Genomic DNA, 20,987 nt, shown 5'->3' with positions numbered 1-20,987 from the left:
TTGTAGCGAAAAACCTTCAACTACATAATTTCTAGGTCCATTTCAGCTAAACTAACTATCTAACAGATAGTCTCCCAATTGTAAGTCCCAGATGAAAAGAAGTCCAGCCAGTCTTTAATCCAAAGAAAAAAGAGATGTTTATTAGCCAATACAGGATCCAAACATCACGGGTTACCCCAGGGTAAGCGCCCGAGAGCCCCGTGTCCTCGGTTTATATGCTGTTGAACCCAGGATTCCACGCCCATGTCAGGTTGCCACCCTCACCTTTTCTACAAATCAGGATCTTATTTTTCTAAAAAACAATGACTGTCATAATTTCCCCACCCATCATTTGGCACTCTCCCAGTTGTCACAATTTGGCAGGGTTTTTCCCCATTAGCTTCCTAAAGCGTTCCTAAAACACCTCTCCTCACTGCAGCAGGCCTCAAGGCCATTCTGACACAATGATGTACACAGTTTGTGTGGACTCATGAACCCAGATGCAGGGCCTTTAAATCACAGCCTGACATGGTAACTTAGATATCCTTAGGCTGCAGAAATAATTAACCCCTTAGCCACTACAGTTGTCTTGTTTTACCGTTTGTGGGTTTGAATACCCAACATTTTATACACAAGCACTGCAGTCCAGCACTGCAGGTGTTTCAGTAACTCAGTGTAGTAGTTTTTTTTTAAATAAGTAGAAAACACAGACAGGTGGTGAAGTTGCTGAAATACTTTTATTGATCATTAGAAATGCTTGATTGGTAAAGAATGATATGTGCTGTATATGTGGGATGAATAGACTAAAGGAAGTAGATTATTTGAATCATTGGAAACAGTCATCCTCCACAGTTACAACGGAGTAGTAGAAGTCTAAATTTGTTTTACAATCATCAGCTAAAACAATCACTGTTGCATACTGTACAAAACAAAAATCCTCCTTCATGAAGGTGCAGTTATTGTCAAAAACATCGTCAAGATTTCTGATGTAATACAATTTGACTGCAGCCTCCAAAATGACCGTAAAGTCAAATCTCACATCTCCTAAACAGTTTAGACATAAAGGCAGTATGTAAAAACAAAGTGCTTTTAGTTGTAACAGTAGTAACAGTAATTGCAAGGATAGCTTACAGTATAAACACCACAATACTGGATATATTCTCCCTAAGAGATAGAGTTAATCAAAAGAAGAAGAAGTTATGCATTTGTTCCCGCTCTATTACATTTTGTGGTAATGTCCCTGGCTGCCGAAGCAGCCCCTCACTCCCTTGCGTACTCCGCAGCTTTGATGGCCTCCGCAGGATTTGCTCTTGCAGGTCACCATCCCTCCGTGGCACACACACGTGCGCTGGCAGTCGTCGTCGGCGTAGAACCTCTTGCCAGCCGGGATGTACTGACCGTTGAAGGTGCAGCCGCACTCAGCCAGTGGCACGCAGTGATCCTGGAAGGTCAAAGATCAGTCAGTGCAACGTCACAGTTACATGGGCCTTCTGAATGTAATTATTGTGAATGAATGAAGTATTTGCATGGGCACTGATTAACGTTATGGTTTTTTAAGTTTTTGCCAGAACTCAGGCATGTAGTTGAGGAAATGTGGGGGGATTACCTCGCTCAGCAGGAAACCAGGGTTACACACACAGCCCTCACTGGGTAAGATTTTACACTCGCCGGATGGAGGTGGAGCGTTGCAGCTCAATGGACAGCCAGGAGTTGCGATATTGTATGTGCTGTTGGCTGCACACTCCATCCCTGACACACACACACACACACAGATTAGTACTCAGATTACACACAAAACGTGATCACATCACTGCAGTAGTGAGCACATAGCAAACTGTAATCTTTATCAGCAGGTGTTGGTACGATCCAGGAGCAAACGTGTCATCAGTGACAGAAGGCGAGGAAAGGCTGCCAGACGCAAACATTAGAGTAGCCTACTTACAACAGAGGTGCCTTGTCCTCCATGGCTTCACGCAGCCGTTCTTTCTCTGACATTCTTCCACATAGTCGCTGAGGATGTCACAGGCCGCTTGCTGCCTGCCCTCGTTGAGCACAATGTCGTAGACGCAGTCTTTGAAGTACTGCTTGGAATCTACTCGGTCGATGCAGTCGGACAGGGGTCCGTCTCTCGCTGTGATGATATTACAGACCGATGTGTAGCTGGGTGGTTGGAAGTTGTCTGGGAGTGGCTGAGCACAGTTGCTACCTGGAAGCACAAAGGCATCACACACACATTATAGACGCAGTTCCTTGACATGAACGGCTGCATGTCAGTCACACATCAGCTGCTTACAGTCACGGCTGCAGCCTTCCGAGTCCGCCACCCACTGGCTCGATCCAAACTTGTTGCAGTCGGAAGTCAACTTCCCATCGGGCAACGTCAGGTCATCAGCGGGGTTATTATTGAAGTTTCCACAAAGACCGCAGGTGGCGCTTTGATAGCTAGTGGCCAGATCCACCCTCACTGCACTCGCAAAGTCAAAGGAGACCTTTAACAATGTGAATATAAAGCAGAAGTAATGTCAAAGTTCAAGCAGAGACATATTGGTAGTAGCATTAAAGTTATCACCACACATCACTGAAACAGATACCTATTAAACACTGCAAAAAGTGTATTACTGCATATAGGCTACCATATAAATGACTGAACATGTATTTGTACCTTCAGGAAGTTTGTCTCAAGAACAGCCATTCTGTGTCTGCGATAAACTCGGACATCTGATAGACTGGATGAATTGCAGAATGGCAGGTATCTTTCAAGCCCGTTCACCTGTAGACAATGAACACACACACACACACACACACACACACACTTTCATTAATAACCTTTGCATATAAAAGTTTCGGTATGAAAATCTGACAGCTATGTTTGATTCCCACTGCACACTCAGAGTGTGTGTGCGTGTGTGTGTTTCTCACCAATACTTTGCCTGGATAGTCGACTGAAAGTGTGTATACGTTGCCATGGACTTTGACAGTGACCACTTTAGAATATGACACTTTTTTGCTGCCACGGTTGTTATTTTCCAGGTTGACCTGCAAAGGAGGAGTAGAGAGGACAAGAGGAGAGCAGAGGTCAGCAGAGGGAAAGATAAACAACTCAAAGTGATAATTGTGATAAAAGACAGGACTCTTTTTTTCCTTCCAGTTGGGGGTCACTGAATGACTCGGGAATGTGAATACGAATGTGAAAATCCTCCGTCAGGTCAAGTCCTATGTTTAATGTTATACTTAAAAGTATTGATAACAGAGCTTCAGTTGGGTTTTCGGAAAGAGCAAACATGCAAAGGAGTATTCTACTTGGTCTTGTGTTGATTTCAATGGACAGTGCATGCACAGTTTATTGTGTAAATCTGAAGTGAACTTCCCCTCGGCTCACCTCAAAGGGTGTCAGATCTGTAGGATTTCCACACAAGCTGGCCATCTTGTAGACACAGTTGCCCTGGAAGTCAAACCTTTTCCCGTCAAAGGTGGTGAAATGTGGGTCTCCATATGCAGAGCAAGTCTTGAAGGTGGTTGGATAGCAGTCTTGGATTCCGTCCACCACGCCGCAACTCTCGCCAGTTCTACAGCTGTGGGGCTTGCATGTCACCTTTTGTGCATCGCAGGTACACTTCTCCTTACACTGAGAGTCGGTCCAGAACACCGTGCCGGGCAGGTAGTACCGGCCGTTATGGTTGCAGCCGCAGCCCCTCTCCTTGATAACACACCTGGCAAAGACAAAGTAAGCAGAATAACAAGTCATTCATGCAACTCCTTCAGAACCGATGCTGTATGGAGGCATGTGACACAGAGAGATACTGCCTTTCAGGGCCGAATATAACATCTACCATGACAATAGAAACGGTTATCCCTTCAATTACCAGAGAAGAGTCATGGAAACATTTCTTTATGAGGCGGGAAAAAAACAATGTGATGTCAGGAGTTCTGTTACGAATGTATGAAAATGTACTAACTCTTGTCCACTGAGCACATATCCGGGGTCACAGAAGCAGCCTTCCACACAGTTCTTAGTGCACACCTCTGGCTGACCACCACATGTGGCGGGACATGCTGAGCCGCACGTTTTGTATTGACTGTGGGCTGGACATTCAACAGCTGGAGGCAAACGGAGAGAATTAGAGATGTTATGTTGATGCTCACAGTCTAAGCTATCCCCACACAGTGGCCAACTCTATCCAGTCTCGGACATTTAGTTTGTAGATTTAAATTTTATGTCATGCATTAATCCAGAATCCAGAAATCCAGCTGCACCATTGCTCTCGGATGTATATTGATGGGTGAGTCATTTTACAATACATATATTTATACATACATATATTTTACACATATATAGAGATATTAAAAATGTACTGTATGTAACTCACGGCAGCCGATCATTTGTCTCCATTGCAACACAGACACTCCAGCTTCCTGGCACTCGACCATGTAGTTGCTCAGGGCCTCGCACAGCACTTCTTTGCGTCCGTTATTGATGCAGACATCATACAAACAGTCTGACACAACCTCATCTACAGGCACGCGACTATGGCAGCTGCTGAAAGGTCCCGCCTTATTGCTCAGGAGCCCACAGTACTGTGGACCAGTGTACCTGTAGAGGAGCAGATGGGTTCACTGTCAGCTTAAAATACGCAGGACAATAAGCACGTGGAATGCAGCTAGTACATCTACTCAAGTACTGTACTGACATCCAATTTTGAGATACTTGTTTTTTACTTTCCATTATATGTTGTTTTATACTTTTACCACCACAATTTCACATATAGGCCTATCTTTGATGTGGACCACTGTCAGGATATAGTGACATTCTGTTATTTTTTTACTTAAGTTATCGTCTTTAGTTGATTTTTATTAAGTCAAATATTTGGGTGCAGATTGGGCCGTGAAATATCTCAACAACTGTTGGATGCATCCAATACACATCCAATACACATTGAGTTTAGCAGCACTTTGCTCTGAATATGGGATGTATGCATTACTCTGTGGATTGAGGGTTTTGATACTGTCACAGAATGGAATTACACCTAGACCCACTTTATAATAAACATTGTTTAAAAAGATACATGGAAATCTCACTTTCTGCAATATGGGAAGTTTAAGTTACTATAAAACTCAGTATGACAAAACATTACTTTGTGCGATCCGCCTGAGAGCACTGAGGACACACGCCATCACAGAAGTGGTAGCAGAAGGGGTCGTTGTCCTCGACGACCCATGACTCCGCCCACTTTGTCACATTAACAGCCATGCTGCCGCTGGGGGATGACAGCTCGTCCTCCTTTTTGCCGTTGTAGTTTCCACAGAGCCCAGCGACATTACCATAGTAACTGCTGCTGAGAGACACCATGACAAGTGTTGACCAATCAAAAGTGACCTCAAGGCCGATATCACTGTGGAGTATGCCTCTCAATCCAGCCTGTGTTATGCAGATGTTGCCTCCTTCAAGGAAGACGGGAAGCATTGCCTTAATGCCGTCCACCTAGAGAGGGAGAGAGACAGTGGCGCTGAATTCAAACGTTTATTACACGATGATGATTTAACACCAACAACAGGACTTTGGGTAGGTTTGAACATTTCTGGGGCCTTAAAAAAATGTCAATAAAGCTTTTAATTAATTCAATTATCATCAACAGGAAATTTGGAATTGGTTGTGAAAGAACTAAAAGGAAAGGCAAAAAGTAAAAAAATGTCTGAAAATATATTCAGACTAGGTAAAAACCAACAAACATTTAATCTGATTTTTCCTGTGATCAGATTGCCAGTGTAGCTTAGAGCCTGAAAGGTTGGCAGTGTGAAGTCAGACCCACCAGTACAACGCCTCTCTCGCCTCTTGGGATGGTGATTTTGTGGCCCGAGATCTCCACAGTGGTTGAACGCACAAAGGAGCCTTCAGAGTTCCCACGGAGCTCGTTCTTGGTGGTCACGACTACCGCAGGCAGAGTGGGGTCAGCACCTTAAGGGGAGTCCGGATGATTCATGTTAATGCAAGCAAGACAACCGAGTGTCAACTTTTTAACAACTGCATGTGTGTGACGCAGATCTACAGCCTTTCATCTCCTTTAAATCAATAAGTTGTAATTGTACATAATGTGTATACTGAGTAAACAACAACAAACATTGCCACATTGCAAGATGCCCAACTTGCACTGCATTATTATGGAGATAGTTTATTGCTACTAGACCTGTAAAATTAGTCGATAAGTGGATCAAATTTATTTTTATATAATTGATTCATCGTTAAAGTAATGTTTCATGCAGAAATGCCTGTCTTGGGGAGGTACCTGTGGTGTTGACGAGGACGTAGGAGCAGGTTCCCTGGAATGAGTAGCTCCAGCCATCAAACGTGTTGAAGTGTGGGTCGCCGAAAGACCAGCACAAAGCCTTGGAATCAGCAACACAAACTGCCTGGCCTTCTGACACCTCGCAGTGCTCCTTTGCCCGGCACCTAACCGCAGCACAAGGGTCTGGACGAAGCACACACATACAGACACACACATCCACTATCAGTATTCCAATGAAAATAGTGAACAGCAGTAAATCTTCCATGAAAAGACACCCTGTATCTTCAGACTTCCCTCCAGGGCCACTAAATGATCATTATGAAGTTAAACAATGAACATAGCAATTAGTTCTCACAGTCACAGACCTGCAACAGCCCAGATACCAGACAACCCCCACCCCCTTCCTTTTTGTCAGTGCATGTCATGAATTGATTGCTGTCACGTGGCGTAAAGAGAATTTCTACAAATATAACAAAACAGAATATTTCCCAACCCGAGCTTCATAAGATCAGTCACTCAGTAAGTATTTCACCTGTGGAGTAGCAGCCGATTGTTCCATCCTTGTTGTCGCACTCTGTTTTCGCGGGGCAGTTTGCAGATTTGCAGCTGAATTGTCCACACGAGCAGACACAGCGCTCTGAGCAGTCCTCCAGAAACACTGTTACGTCCGACTGAAAAGAGCGCATTAGATGGAATCAAGGGCCACTGATGTGTCTGTCCATGGCTATTCTTGTGCACACACCATATATCATACTCGACAAGGCTTATTACCTTATAATACTGTCCATCCACCACGCAGCCACACTTCTCAAATGGAACACAACGGTCGCCGTCAGACACCAGGCCTTCGTCACACTGGCAGCCCTCCTGGCACACTGGGCAGGGCTCAGACTTCTCCAGAGAGTAGCAGGTGGAGGAGCAGCTAGAGGAGCACAGCTCGTAGTGACTTCCTGATGGACACTTCAAAGCTGGAAGAAAGAAATGAGGCTCAGTGTGGATGAGATTTGACAGATTTTGTAGCAGCGTTTGTTTGGTCTGGTTTTATAATTTGGCACATTTAATGTGGCGTTGTATCAGAAGATTTGATGAGTATTAGATAAGCTAAGTAGATGTAAGGAATGACAGGCTGCACCAACTATGTGGATAATCTTTTAGCATCAGCGAGCATCAGCCAATCAGATCGCACTTACGACAGAAGCTGTCGCTCCTCCATTTGTTTATCTTGGCGCCGGATATTTGGCAGGAGGCAACATAATTCTGGATGTTACGACAGAGGATGTCCTGGTCCAAGTTGCCTCTGGTCATCTCACTGTAAACAAACTTTCATTTAGTAACAGGAAACACCAAAATATGGCCGTTCACAGAAGCTCATGTTTTTGGTGAAGATAATTCTGGTTTCGTCTCAAACTTCTATCATAGTAATAAACCAAACCGATGGCTAAATTAATGGCTGAGACCTGAGAACATTGAGACAATGCTCCAACACTCGGACGGGTCAAGAAACAAAAGCAGGTAAAAGTGAAAGTGAGTGCACCTGAAATGTTAATGACTCCTCAGGAGTAAAAAATATATATAAAGATGTGTGAATTAATTGCATGAAGAAAAACAACTTTGTAAAGGCCTTTAATGTATATAATGCAACACTTATATTATGTCCTTACCTGACACAAGCATCGTAGCTGAGAGTTGGGGGAACTGTTGAGTGGCAACCTGCAAATGGGCCATCTTGGTTTTTGATGATGCTACAGGCCTTTTCAGCTTCTGGGACCTTTTGTCTATCTTCTGTATCGTAAATCTTCGTGTCACATGTGGCGTTGTGCTGGTTCACGACCCACGCTGCTGCTATGTCTGCTGGCGTCTTGCCTCCCAGGTCATCCGAGGGTTCGCCGTTGTAGTTACCACAGAGACCTCGTGTTGCGCTGCGATAGGTGGATGGGATTTGTAGGAACACGCCCGCCACAGTGTCAAAGGACATCTTCACATCAAAGTCGGTCTCGATGACAATGTGGAGGCCATTTTGATGTACTCGTACTTTTCCTTCATCCAGTGACAGAGGAAGGGAGACTCTGATGTCATCAACCTGCGACATAGAGGGGAACAAAGCATTTGATTACATGAGCTGGTGTCTAGTATTAAGGCTGTTGTTATCTATATTAACAGATCAACACATTAAAGCTTCTATGAGGAACTTTCTTTTTGCGTCGATGTTTACATTAAATAGGATGGTTCTGGCAGACAAAAGTGTGAATAGTGTTTCCAAGCAACGAAATGTCAGTCATACCTTGACTTCCCAAACATCCCCGCTCTCCAACTCGATTTCGAAGTTGCAAACTTTGAACTCTACATTGCGAGTGACGGTGCCATCCTGATTGGTTTGCTGACGCACATACACAGAGAAGCCTTCCATCCCTCCTTGCTTCTCCTCCACTTCTGCCAATTTGAAATAACAGTTTCCATAGAGAGGATATGCCTAGAGGATGAAACATAGAACAGTTAGTATCTATCTTGTCTCTCTGCTGAAAACATCTGCCCGCTGCGGCTGACCACGATGCTGTGAGAGGCAACCTAAACAATAAATGTGCATGTCAGGCAGCTAAACAATCATGGTTTGTTTGTTGGTGCTATAGATTCAAACACACTTTATAACTGTAAATGTAATTTACCTTTCCATCGAAGGTGGTGACTTCCCTGACTCCGCTCAGAGAACAGGAACCGACAGTTTTGGGGCAACAGGAGGGTGAACCATCTTTCACGGCACACTGCTCATTGGCTGAACAGCTGAACTTATTATCGCACTCTACTTGTCCACCTTCTGTACATACGCAACGGACGTTACATGACCCTTCTGGATAGAACACCTGAGACGAGAGCAGAGCGTAGTCATCGTGGTGGCACAAGAGGTAGAAACATTACTTACAGAGTTGGCATTATATATTACTATTACCTGTGTGTGTTTGTAGTACTCTCCTTTGTACTGACAGCCGCACTCTGCTAGAGGTACACACTTGTCATCACTCAGCATGAATCCATCGTCACACACGCAGCCCTCTGTGCACTCCTCCTGTGCGTTACAGCCCTCGGGGGGAGTCAGACCGCTGCAGGTCAGCTGGCAGGGGGGGGCACGGATGTCATAGTGACTGTTCGCACTACAGGATGGAGCTGGCAGAGAGACACACACGGAGTCAATCAAGAAATATTCAATAGAAACAATAGAGGGAGAACCTCTCACTAGCCAAGAATATTTAAAGGACATTTAGGGCACAGGTATCTTACGACAGAAATTTGGTGTTCTCCAACTTTCCACTCTAGCTCCTGCCTCTTGACAAGCGGTACTGTAAGTTGTTAGGCTGTTGCAGAGGGCGGAGGCATGGCCTTGGTAAAGGCACAAATCGAAGACGCAGTCATTGAGGAAGGGGGTGTGGTCCAGTTTGCTGTGACACTGTCTGTATGGGCAGAGTTGCAGAAGAACACAGTCTGTAGACACCATTTAACAAGCAAAAAAGTATACTAATGCATTAATCATATTTGAGACGGTCTATGGCGACAGAGCCAGCAGCATGCACAAAAGCATCATTAGTTTAATTGTCTCTGCGCTTTTCCTCCTGTGGATGTGAGCTCTGTGATAAATCCCCATCTTTCTGTGTCACTCTGGCTGCAGAAGTACTTACCTAAATGGTCCATTCTTGTCAGCGATGATGCCACAGTAGCGGCGCTCTTGGAAACGTGTGACCAGTGCAGGCTCACACTCTGGGCATTTACCACCGGGACAGTCACTTGTGCAGCCAGGGTCTCCTCCTGCCTGTGTTCAATGACGTTCATATGCGAAAGAGTTATTCAGCTTAAAGACATAAATAAAATAATAATAATATGAAGACATTATTTGATATGGTGAGTTTAAAGCACTAGCTCCTATTTTGAATGACACATGTGGCATGATGTGTTTTTGTTACATCAGTAATTACTAAGGAGACTAACAACAAGAACAAGCCCAAATCTTTCCCAATGTAAGAGTGTTGGAGTTAGGGAGTGACTTTATTCTTCTTCCAACTTGTCCATCAGGCATATGCAGACACTATTCTGTCTGCCATGTTGGGCTGAAGAAGGAACACAGCTGTTCCTGGGCCTTTTATTTCTACAGTATATGACTTAATGGGATTTTTCACTTCCTCAAGTCTCTGGATGTTGTGGGGCTGTCGTGGCTGACACGTCTCTGCAAAATCGCGTGGCAGTCGGGGACAGTGCCTCTGGACTGGCAGACCGGGGTGGTGGTCCCTCTATTCAAAAAGGGGGACCGGAGGGTGTGTTCCAACTATCGGGGGATCACACTTCTCAGCCTCCCCGGGAAAGTCTATTCCAGGGTACTGGAGAGGAGAATTCGGCCGATAGTCGAACCTCGGATTCAGGAGGAACAATGCGGTTTTCGTCCTGGCCGTGGAACACTGGACCAGCTCTATACCCTCTGCAGGGTGCTCGAGGGTTCATGGGAGTTTGCCCAACCAGTCCACATGTGTTTTGTGGACTTGGAGAAGGCATTCGACCGTGTCCCTCGTGGCATTCTGTGGGAGGTACTTCGGGAGTACGGGGTCGGGGGCCCTCTGCTAAGGGCTGTTCGGTCCCTGTATGACCGGAGCAGGAGCTTGGTTCGCATTGCCGGCAGTAAGTCAGACCTGTTCCAGGTGCATGTTGGACTCCGGCAGGGCTGCCCTTTGTCACCGGTTCTGTTCATTATTTTTATGGACAGGATTTCTAGGCGCAGCCGTGGGCCGGAGGGGATCTGGTTCGGGAGCCACTGGATTTCATCCCTGCTTTTTGCGGACGATGTGGTCTTGTTGGCTCCTTCGAGGCAGGACCTCCAGCATGCCCTGGGGCGGTTTGCAGCCGAGTGTGAAGCAGCCGGAATGAGGATTAGCACCTCCAAATCTGAGGCCATGGTTCTCGACCGGAAAAAGGTGGCTTGCTCCCTCCAGGTTGGGGGGGAGTTCCTGCCTCAAGTGGAGGAGTTTATGTATCTTGGGGTCTTGTTCACGAGTGAGGGAAGGATGGAACGTGAGATTGACAGGCGGATCTGTGCAGCGGCTGCAGTAATGCGGTCGTTGTATTGGTCCGTCGTGGCGAAGAGAGAGCTGAGCCGAAAGGCGAAGCTCTCAATTTACCGGTCAATCTACGTTCCTACCCTCACCTATGGTCATGAACTTTGGGTCATGACCGAAAGAATAAGATCCCGGATACAAGCGGCCGAAATGAGCTTCCTCCGCAGGGTGGCGGGGCGCTCCCTTAGAGATAGGGTGAGGAGCTCCGTCACACGGGAGGAGCTCGGAGTAGAGGCGCTGCTCCTCCACATCGAGAGGAGCCAGTTGAGGTGGCTCGTGCATCTGTATCGGATGCCCCCTGGACGCCTCCCTCGGGAGGTGTTCCAGGCATGCCCCACCGGGAGGAGACCCCGAGGAAGACCCAGGACACGCTGGAGTGACTATGTCACCCGGCTGGCCTGGGAATGCCTTGGGGTCCTCCCGGAGGAGCTGGGGGAAGTGTCCGGGGAGAGGGAAGTCTGGGCGTCCCTGCTCAGGCAGCTGCCCCCACGACCTGGTCCCGGATAAGCGGAAGAAAATGGGTGGATGGATGGATGGATGAAAAAAATGACATCCACTGAAACTCCCAGTCTCACCTTCCAGCTGTGTCCAAAGGCATGAATGTCTTTAGCCTGGAGGCCATCAGGTTTCGCCAAGTCATCACCAGGATTTCCATTGTAATTTCCACACAAACCTGAGAAAGAAAAACGAGCAACATCCACAGCAGTCACACATCAGATAATTACTGTAGTTGCATCCCTACTAATTTTTTCGGAAGAATGAAAATAATTTGAATTGTGGACGGTAGATGAGTTTATGATGATCTGAATCTTAACATAAGCCAATGATAAAAGTTTAACATTGTTGGGAAATAGCTGTACATCACTGGTGACCATGGTGATCTAAAATCTTGCTTTTTGTGATACAAGCCCCAGTATTTAAACCCTATGACGAAAGAACCCCCAGTGAGGCCCAACCAACTTACCGCCTGTAGAAGAAGAGTATGAACTGGGCAGAGTCAAGCTGATGTGGCTGTTCCAGTTGAATTTGAGGGTCAAACCGAAACATGTAGTCACAAAGCCAAAGTAGCCACGGCGGAACAAGGAGAGCTTGCCATCATCCATGCAATAAGGCAGGTTCACTGGCCGATGGTTCAACTGAGGGGTTAGGACAGATGGACACATTACCAAAAAGTGCATTTGTGACTTGCTTCAGCTAATATAATAACGAGTTTTTGATGAAGAGCCTGAAGAATGACATGCGCTGCGTCTGAAATCCCATAGTAACACTAATGTCAGATACTGTCTGAAAAACCTAAGCAATCGTTTGGTCATATGGGGTTGACATGGGTGACCCCTGGTTAATTCCGCAGTAGACGGTATAATCTTACCAGCATTATCCCAGGAGTGGCACGACTCATGCTGACGGTGATGTTACCGAACACAATAAGAGAGACGGACTTGGTGTAGGACACGGTCTTGCACTGGCCTCTGTTCTCGTTTTTGACCAGCACTTTGAATGGTTCCAGGGATGAGTCTCCTCCCTTGTTGAGTTGAGACAGGACATAGGTACATGTGCCCTGGAAATCAAAGCGCTGCTTGTCAAAGCCCAAGTAGTGGGGGTCTCCGGAGCCAATGCATGTTGAATAGGACACTGGGTAGCAGTCCCTGACACCGTCTTTCACGCCACACTGCTCATTCTTCTTACAGGTCACGGCTTTGCACTTCACCAGACGGGGGGAACAGAACAGAAGATCAGTTCACAGTGAAGGAATAGGAGTGAAGATAAGAACAGCACACAGTTAAATGTTGCAGACACACGCACACACACACACACACACACACACACACCAACCTTGGCTTCCCCTCCACTGCACTGACACTTGCTTGTGCAGGTGTTATCCCCCCAGAAAGTGACGGTTGATGGGTAATATTTGCCTTGATGCTGACATCCACAGCTTGACTTAGGAACGTACCTAAAACACACACACAATTATTATATACAATACATCATACATATGAAGCAGTCGGCCACGCCTGTGTTCTTTTTTCTTTTATTATTCATTGCTGATATTTAGCACATTGAGTTATAGGTATATTTTGACAGTGATTTATAAAATTGATTTCAGGCAGGTTGGTGAGCAGATTGACAAGCTCTATTTCATTTACTTGTCCCCGCTAAGCACCATTCCTTCATCACACTGGCAGCCCTCCACACAGGCGGTTGGACATGGAATTTGAGTGTCAGGGGACGTGCAGGTGGCAGGGCAGGCGGAACCACAAGCCTCATAATGGCTTCCTGCTGGACAAGGAAGGGCTGGGGAGGGGAGAAAGGAGATCATCGTTGATTATCACATTTTAAAATCTTTGTTCCTGTCTGGGAGAACCAATCTGACAATGCCACAGAATCATTAAAAAATATTTCAAGTGGAGCATTGTACATTTATGTCCCCATCCTGTACTTTGTATTTCCATATGGGGTTTTTCACTTGTTCATGTTCAATAGAAGAAAAAAAATAGATCCACAGAAACGGAACTTTGCCTCTACTGAATGTGGAAGTCATTTGTTTGAAATAATTTTTGGTCAATGTTTGTCATTGCTGCACACAAGGACACGATGCAGAAAATATCTCACGTCCTCATTAAAGTCCATAAAGAGTGGTGGCCCTGCCTCCTCCGGTGGAATACCATGGCCTTATTTTTGAAGGACACGTAAAACGAGTAAGGCTCCATCGGATGTGGGTGGGGGAATTTATTTTGAAAAATCAAATGAATCAATCTACCCCAAATATCTGGCTTTGAAACTTCCAATGGCACTTGCAGTCCTGACACTGTTTACAGGAATAATATTTTGCTCAGTGACTTACCGCATTTGGTGATCATTCTCCATTGAGGGTCGACTTTCACTCCTTCTGCCAGACAGGCATCGGCATAATTCTTCAGGTTGGCACAGAGATCCTGTCGTGCACCTGGACAAACGGACACAACATTCCTCACAGGAACTCATGGCAGTGTAGAAACAGGGAGGCTGAGATTTCTCAGTTTTTTTATGCATTGTTTCTGTTGATATGTGACATGTGAACATCTTCAGACAGCGGCTTACCTTTATTTAAACAGACATCGTAGACACAGTTGTCCATGTACATAGATGGGTCAACCTGTTTGTGGCAGGCTGCAAATGGTCCATCTGGCTTTACCATGATCCCGCAGAGTGCGGGACGGCGGTAGTGACTCTGCAGCTCGATTGAACACTGGGGGCACTTTCCAGCACAGTTATCAGAACAGAACAGATCGGACGACTTCAGCTTCCACTTCTGGATCATGTTCAGCACTGCAGAGAGGCTGGAGCCTGCAAGGGACAGAGAGCAAACTTCTGTTTGACTTGAAAGCACTTAAATGATTCAAATCACAAAATTTGGACATCTGGGTGAACAAGAAATTTAAAAAGCTCAAGAACTAAATGATTTTATCAAAATATTTCATGGTGTTCTTTACGAAATCCAGAGCATTAATATAGCTGCGGACTGTGTAAGGATATAGTGGAGTAATGAAGAGCTCCTTTGTGTCCTCACCTTGTTGTTCAGGCAGATCGTCGCTCCTGTCTCCATTGTAGTTACCACAGAGGCCTCCGAGTTGTTCATAGTAGGACGAAGGCACTGTTATGTACAGCATTGTGTTCCAGTCATATTTTACATTCATGCCAAAGTCAGTGCTGAAGAGCGCAAAGGCTCCACTCTGCCTTATACAGATCTTACCGCCCAACAAACTAACGGGCAAGTACTGAAGTTCTCCGTTCACCTGAAGGGAATAACAGAGAATTATATATAATTATATATTATATTCAGTGGTGAATATACAGTGGTGAAATATATATATATATATATTTGAATTGTATATATTGATTATTGCATTCATCGCTTGTTACAGTAGATGACAGCAGATCTGTTACCTGAACTTTTCCTTTGTGGCTGCCGATGGTTATTGTCTGCTTGTAAACACTGATAGTTACAGTCCTCACATAGGAAACATAACGGCTACCACGGTTGTTATTCTGGGTTGTCACAGTGAAAGGCTCAAGGCCAGGCGTCCCCTTTGTAACTGTTGACATGATGTAATTGCAGGAACCCTGAAAGAAAAGATGATTGTTATTGGCCAACTAAAGCAAAGAACAAACTTATGTTTGCACAGATTTCGTGCGGTATTACGATTGGTTGGTTTGTAGGTGTGGTGTGTGCTTGTAACAGCACTCCCATTGTGATAATCTCTACCAACTAATACATCTTAAGCTGTCAGTTCATATCATTGTCTTCTAAATTTGCCATTTCGCAGCTCTGATAGCGATGGCAGCAGGTTTTATGAGGATATACCTTGTAGAAGCACAGTTCATGACAGTTGGTCCCTGAGAGAGATAAGAGAGATCTACTCCCAATCCTACCTGGAAGTCATAGCATCGGCCATCAAAGGTCCTGTAATGGGGGTCGCCGAGCACCTGACATGTTGCCATAGAAACAGGGACGCATTCTCCTTTCACGCAACGCTCCTTTACTCGGCATTTCATGCTATCACAGGGATCCGCAGGTGGTGGAGGAGGAGGAGGGGCAGCTACAGGAAACACAAACACATCATACTCTCATAATCCTTTTCAGCCAGAAACAAACTGTACGGAAGAGGATTAGTGCCACATGTAAAAAATTGTGTGTGTGTGCGTTTGTGTACCTTGACAATAAACTCCAGCAGTACCATATCCATGGCGGTTTGATCCACCGTAGGCATAGATTGTCATACGGGCATCACCTTCCACTGTCACATGACCCTGCTGTGTCCCCACGGCTACATTGGCCCACACAAAGCGCCTATCTGACACGATGTGATGCCACTTAGGTGTCCTGCAATTTCCTTTGTTCAGACATACCTTCACACTGCCTGCCCCCTCTCTCTCTGACAGAATAGCAACGGTGTTTTCAAGTCCGCCCACTGTTTCCACAGACCAGTCAGTGTGAAGCTTGCAGTTAGGAGTCACCGTTAAAAGGAATGGGTCATGTGGCTTATTGCTGCTCAGGAGCATCACCATTACTTTCTTGTTGCTCTTGATAACCATTGGATGTTTTGACGACAGTTTCTTGAAGGTGACTGTTCCAGCTTTCCGAAGTATCCTGTTGGTGTGCGACATGATGTATTATATTTTTGTTTTTGTTTTCTGGATTGAATTAACTAATTGATGATCTAATGATTCATAGACCAAACAGACAAATGTTATACGGGAACATTATTTTGTAGGAGATGGGAATGGATGGATGTGTAGACAGACAGAAAGACAGACCATGATAGCCTTGACTGTTACAGTATATTGTAAGTAATAATATGAACTCAACTGTTTCCTTGCGCGTACGGCCGCGTGCACTTCCAACATAGTGTTGTCCTCAACAGCTACGATCACTGCCAAGTTCTTGGACTTACATTCGGTGGTCCGGGGTACCATGTATTCTTTACCCAGGTTCGCCACAGCGGGGAGCTGCTCATACACATGTTCACACCTACCACCCAAAGACAGACACTGGTGGCCTGCTAAGACTGCAACAGGCTGCTGAGACCGAATCTGCATGCCTGTCAAGGATCTGCTTGATCGTAGAAGGTAGGATGCATAGGGTGCCAAGGTAATCGTCACTGCCTTCCCACGCCTCATCCGAGTATTACCTTTCAGCATCACATTGCTACAAGTCACGATTGTGATCCGGTTCTGGCTTTTGCCATTAACGATAGCCGCGATCTTGTCCATGCGGCGGCTGCCTTTTGGAGGTGTGAACACAAAGTAGTCAGTACCCAGCTGCTCTATTGGGGAAACCACAGCACCATCTCCTGTGGCGTCACGTTGGTTGAACGAGACCACAGAGATTGCAGCACTAGATGAGATCCGAACCGCTGAGTTTTCATTCACAAATGGCTTCTGCAGCTCGGCTCCACATGGCAGAGAAACCCAACGGCTTTCACCGGCAGAGAGTTTCAGCTGTTCCGAGTAACCCACCGAAGACACCTACAGATATAATAGATATAATATGCTTGAGTAAAAAAAATAAAGTTTTTGCTAAATGTATATTATTATAGTATGAATGTTGCTAATTAAATACATGACATTTGGTAACATTTGTCAAAACATAAGATTGCAACACATATTTTTGTATTTGTCAAGTTGTCATTACAACTTTTTTGGACTGACTCAAAAACATGATTCTCACCTGTATGTGAACATTGGCTTCACAGTCCTGAGCAGTCAAAACCACATGGAGTGTGTGATTTCTTTTAGCAGTAGGTTGGAAATTGGGAAGGAATGATGTGATGAACTCCTTTCCCGTAGAATAGCCATGACATACTGGAGGGAAGAGAATAAGAGATGAGATTTTGCAACATCAAATAAATCATCACCAAGAATTGAACCTTAATATTGCTGATATAGTTTTACCTGCAAAGAGTGCAGCACACACAGCCAGACACACCGTGAGAGGCCTTAAATCCATGGCTGATAGAGAAATATAGAGACACAAATATTTTTTTAAACCAATATACATAATATTACTATTAAATTTAGCATCTGACATTAACTTGGGCCAACTCCTACTGATGTAGCTTTATGTTAGCTAGATAGTAAGGTCGCGTTTCGCTAAGCTATGTGACTTACATGGTAACGTTATCTTTGAACAGGCATTGCATGGCCTATGAATGGGGAAGTTAACCGAGGTTCTGTAAGGTTCTGAGCTCAACTATCACTGGAGCAGTTGGCCCTTCACAAAGGCGCTAGCAAAGCTAACCTCCAACTGCTACTCTGTCAAGCTGTCCGAGCTACCATGGAGCCCACACTGTCACTATCTCACTGAATGAATCACCACATTTGGAAAAACAAAAAAGAGATTTCAGATGTCAAATGCACAGTCATAATAATAGAGAAATAAGAATCAACACAACAACTCAAAAGGTCTATGCTTTCTAGCTTTCAGGATAAAGTTTTCGACAACAACCAATCCTTAACATTCTTATTAAATGTAGCCAAGATCCAATGTCTTAATGTGATCTCCTGCTTTAGTTCCCCAGCCACCAGTTATCACCAAAGGCATCCATACTTTACCTGTAGCAGACCACGGTCAGTTTTCAGAATGAGGCACAATGGAGGGATATTTATACCGGTGAGATTGTGGGGCAGAGACAGAGGCGTTTACAGAGAAACACTCACACACTGGTCTTCCATTCTGTTTGATTGAAAAGCATATTGAATTTTGGTGTGTTTTTGTTTGTCATGTGGTTATTGCAATAACAGTGAGCATGTGAAAGGTGGAGACTCAATGTGATTTGTTTGACATTATCACTCAGACATGGAAACAATACACGAACGTCATCTCTTCCATGTAGTCCTCTTCTGTCCTTTCTCGTCTAAGTCGTGTAATTCTGCTGAGATGTTGTTTTTTTCCATGACTTGCACATTTTGTTTTACAATATACGCACTGGTCATGCAACGATGACAAACAATATGATACATTCTATCTAAACCCCAACACAGAAAGAAGATGGGTCATGCATGTGGAGTGGCTTGGGTATAAAGCTATTTCCAAGAAGACAATAACGTTGTGAAAAAATAAATGATAAATTGCATTTTTGAGAAAAATAAATACGGTAGGTAAAATGAAATAAAATAATACGATTAACAGACAATCTTGTCTCTCCCATAATCAAAAACTGTGTGCTTCCACCTTCCACCTTTTACACCAACATTCCTATAGAAGAAATGTAAATGCCCCAATTGAGGAGATATTTGTTTCTTTCCTGTCCTTTATGACATTATTTCATTTGCAGCTACTTTTCCTAATTCACACTGAAACAATTCAAAAAGAAAAAGTTGGCATCATACGTTTCTTTAAACTACCGGTATGCGAGTTAAATGTCGATATTTGAGTTCATTTAACACATTGAACCAGATACATTACCTTGCTTGACAAACAGTTGCAGTTCATCTTATCTTAAGGACACAAAGGTTGAGATGATCACTTCTAAATTAGTCTGATAGCTTATATGATGATGAGATGCTTTTGTGCAAAGTGAGTGTACTTGACCACTAACACAGGAATTGACCGTGTTGTATTTCTTATTTTTGTTATTGCACTTTAGACTTCGGCCTTCTGCCTGCCTTTTCACCAGGCCTTTACTCCGCTTAAGGGAATGTGTTGTCACATATTGTAGACACCTCACCTTAATTGAGCTTACTTCCCTATCAATCACATATCTCATTTTTTAAATTAACTTCCAACAACAACAAGAGACGTGTATTTTCTTATGTCTCTTTGTAAATCTCTCATGCCTTTAAACCAGGGGCACTGCCATCGCTTTCATCGTCTGTATGTCTGTCAGTCCCATTGCTTGTTCTTCTTTTTGCTCCTTACCAGACGACATGACATTAATTGACTGCCTATAAAAATAACATGTACTCAGGGTGTAGATGGGTAAGCCCACTGCTTAGGTACACAAGTTCACACACTGAGCCACATGACATAGTATATATAACAGTATAGGCTGGCTGTAGTGTCTGTATCACGTGAATGAAAAGATAATTGCCCTGTCGTTAAAACTGCACAAAGGGAGGCGCTGTCACGGTGTCATGGTGTGACGGTGGCTCTTTAGCCCATGGCAAATATGACACACCATATCAATGGGTTAATGACCAAAGTCATTTATTGAACAAAAGAAAATGACTTAAACGGTTTAACTGAACAGTGATAAGGTGTGGAGTGTGAGTGTATAATTGGCATCCAGTTCAAGTCGTTACTCTGACACACAAATTTTGGCGTGCCTTTAAGCAAATAAATGTCAGGGGTGTAAATACTGTCGAGTAGTTCTTACGAAACGCACGTTAGCAAGCTAGCACCCTCCTAAAAAACAGGTCAACTCTTTCTTTGTAGTGGGCACTTGCATTTATCTGTAGCAAGTCAGGTTTAACTGACAGGACTCGGTAGTCCAAGCAACAACACAATGTTAGTAATATGGAATGTGTTATCATCAATAAAGTTGTCTGACTCAGTGTTATGCTATTAAATATGGTTTACTTGAAAAATTATATATATGTTATACTGGAATTGAAAATTAATTTTCACATTACTTTATTTCTATAATGGACATGGCGGGTAGGCGGTTGCATTTGTGGTTTGTTTTCATTTAATTTAGCGCTATATGAATAAAATGTCATTGCATTTTTATTGTATATTTGATATCTTTCTAGCCAAAGTATATACTGTAAGTAAGAGCAAACACACACACACACACACACAGAGAGAGAGAACCGAAGATGTCCTTTTCATTGGTCACTGCCATATAGCTGGAGTTTAAAAGCAGATTTGACATCAGCCATATCCCTAATGTTTCAGAGAAACTGCTGCTCAATGGCCTACAGTTCACTCGACTCTTCAACTCCAACTCCAGTCTCGCATCTCAAGTTTGTAACTTGTAGACTGTGAACAATGAGCAGTGCACAGAAAAGGCCCAGAAATCTGCTGGCTACACTGGAAGCCCAGAAATGTCGCCCCTTGCCTCCAGAGGCTTCTCAGTTGTCCGATCACGGCTGGGTTCCAAGATATACTGTTAGCTAACTTGAAGCTCCAGACTAAGACATTCTTAAGGAGGTG

The 20,987-nt window shown here is 44.4% G+C and overlaps 1 protein-coding gene across 1 annotated transcript; it reads right to left on the bottom strand.

Moving 5' to 3' along the window:
• Nucleotides 1–1,183: 1,183 nt before the first annotated feature.
• LOC311024857 (IgGFc-binding protein-like) lies at nucleotides 1,184–16,498 on the bottom strand (the record flags this gene model as incomplete). Its single annotated transcript, XM_084027432.1, has 32 exons — nucleotides 1,184–1,420; nucleotides 1,586–1,728; nucleotides 1,922–2,185; nucleotides 2,273–2,468; nucleotides 2,642–2,749; nucleotides 2,899–3,015; nucleotides 3,359–3,689; nucleotides 3,936–4,077; nucleotides 4,347–4,570; nucleotides 5,112–5,458; nucleotides 5,787–5,932; nucleotides 6,261–6,443; nucleotides 6,793–6,931; nucleotides 7,032–7,228; nucleotides 7,451–7,569; nucleotides 7,922–8,340; nucleotides 8,542–8,730; nucleotides 8,924–9,118; nucleotides 9,205–9,419; nucleotides 9,534–9,703; nucleotides 9,929–10,059; nucleotides 11,926–12,023; nucleotides 12,315–12,486; nucleotides 12,720–13,052; nucleotides 13,184–13,304; nucleotides 13,498–13,645; nucleotides 14,196–14,297; nucleotides 14,432–14,677; nucleotides 14,901–15,126; nucleotides 15,278–15,454; nucleotides 15,764–15,930; nucleotides 16,045–16,498. The coding sequence occupies 32 exons, from the start codon at nucleotides 16,496–16,498 to the stop codon at nucleotides 1,199–1,201; spliced, it is 6,441 nt and encodes a 2,146-aa protein (XP_083883558.1). The 3' UTR covers nucleotides 1,184–1,198.
• Between the last annotated feature and the right edge of the window lie 4,489 nt (nucleotides 16,499–20,987).

Source organism: Eutrigla gurnardus, assembly GCF_963514095.1.
Source record: "Eutrigla gurnardus genome assembly, chromosome: 14".
Lineage (NCBI taxonomy): Eukaryota > Metazoa > Chordata > Actinopteri > Perciformes > Triglidae > Eutrigla > Eutrigla gurnardus.
This window is presented reverse-complemented; position numbering and strand designations above follow the sequence as displayed.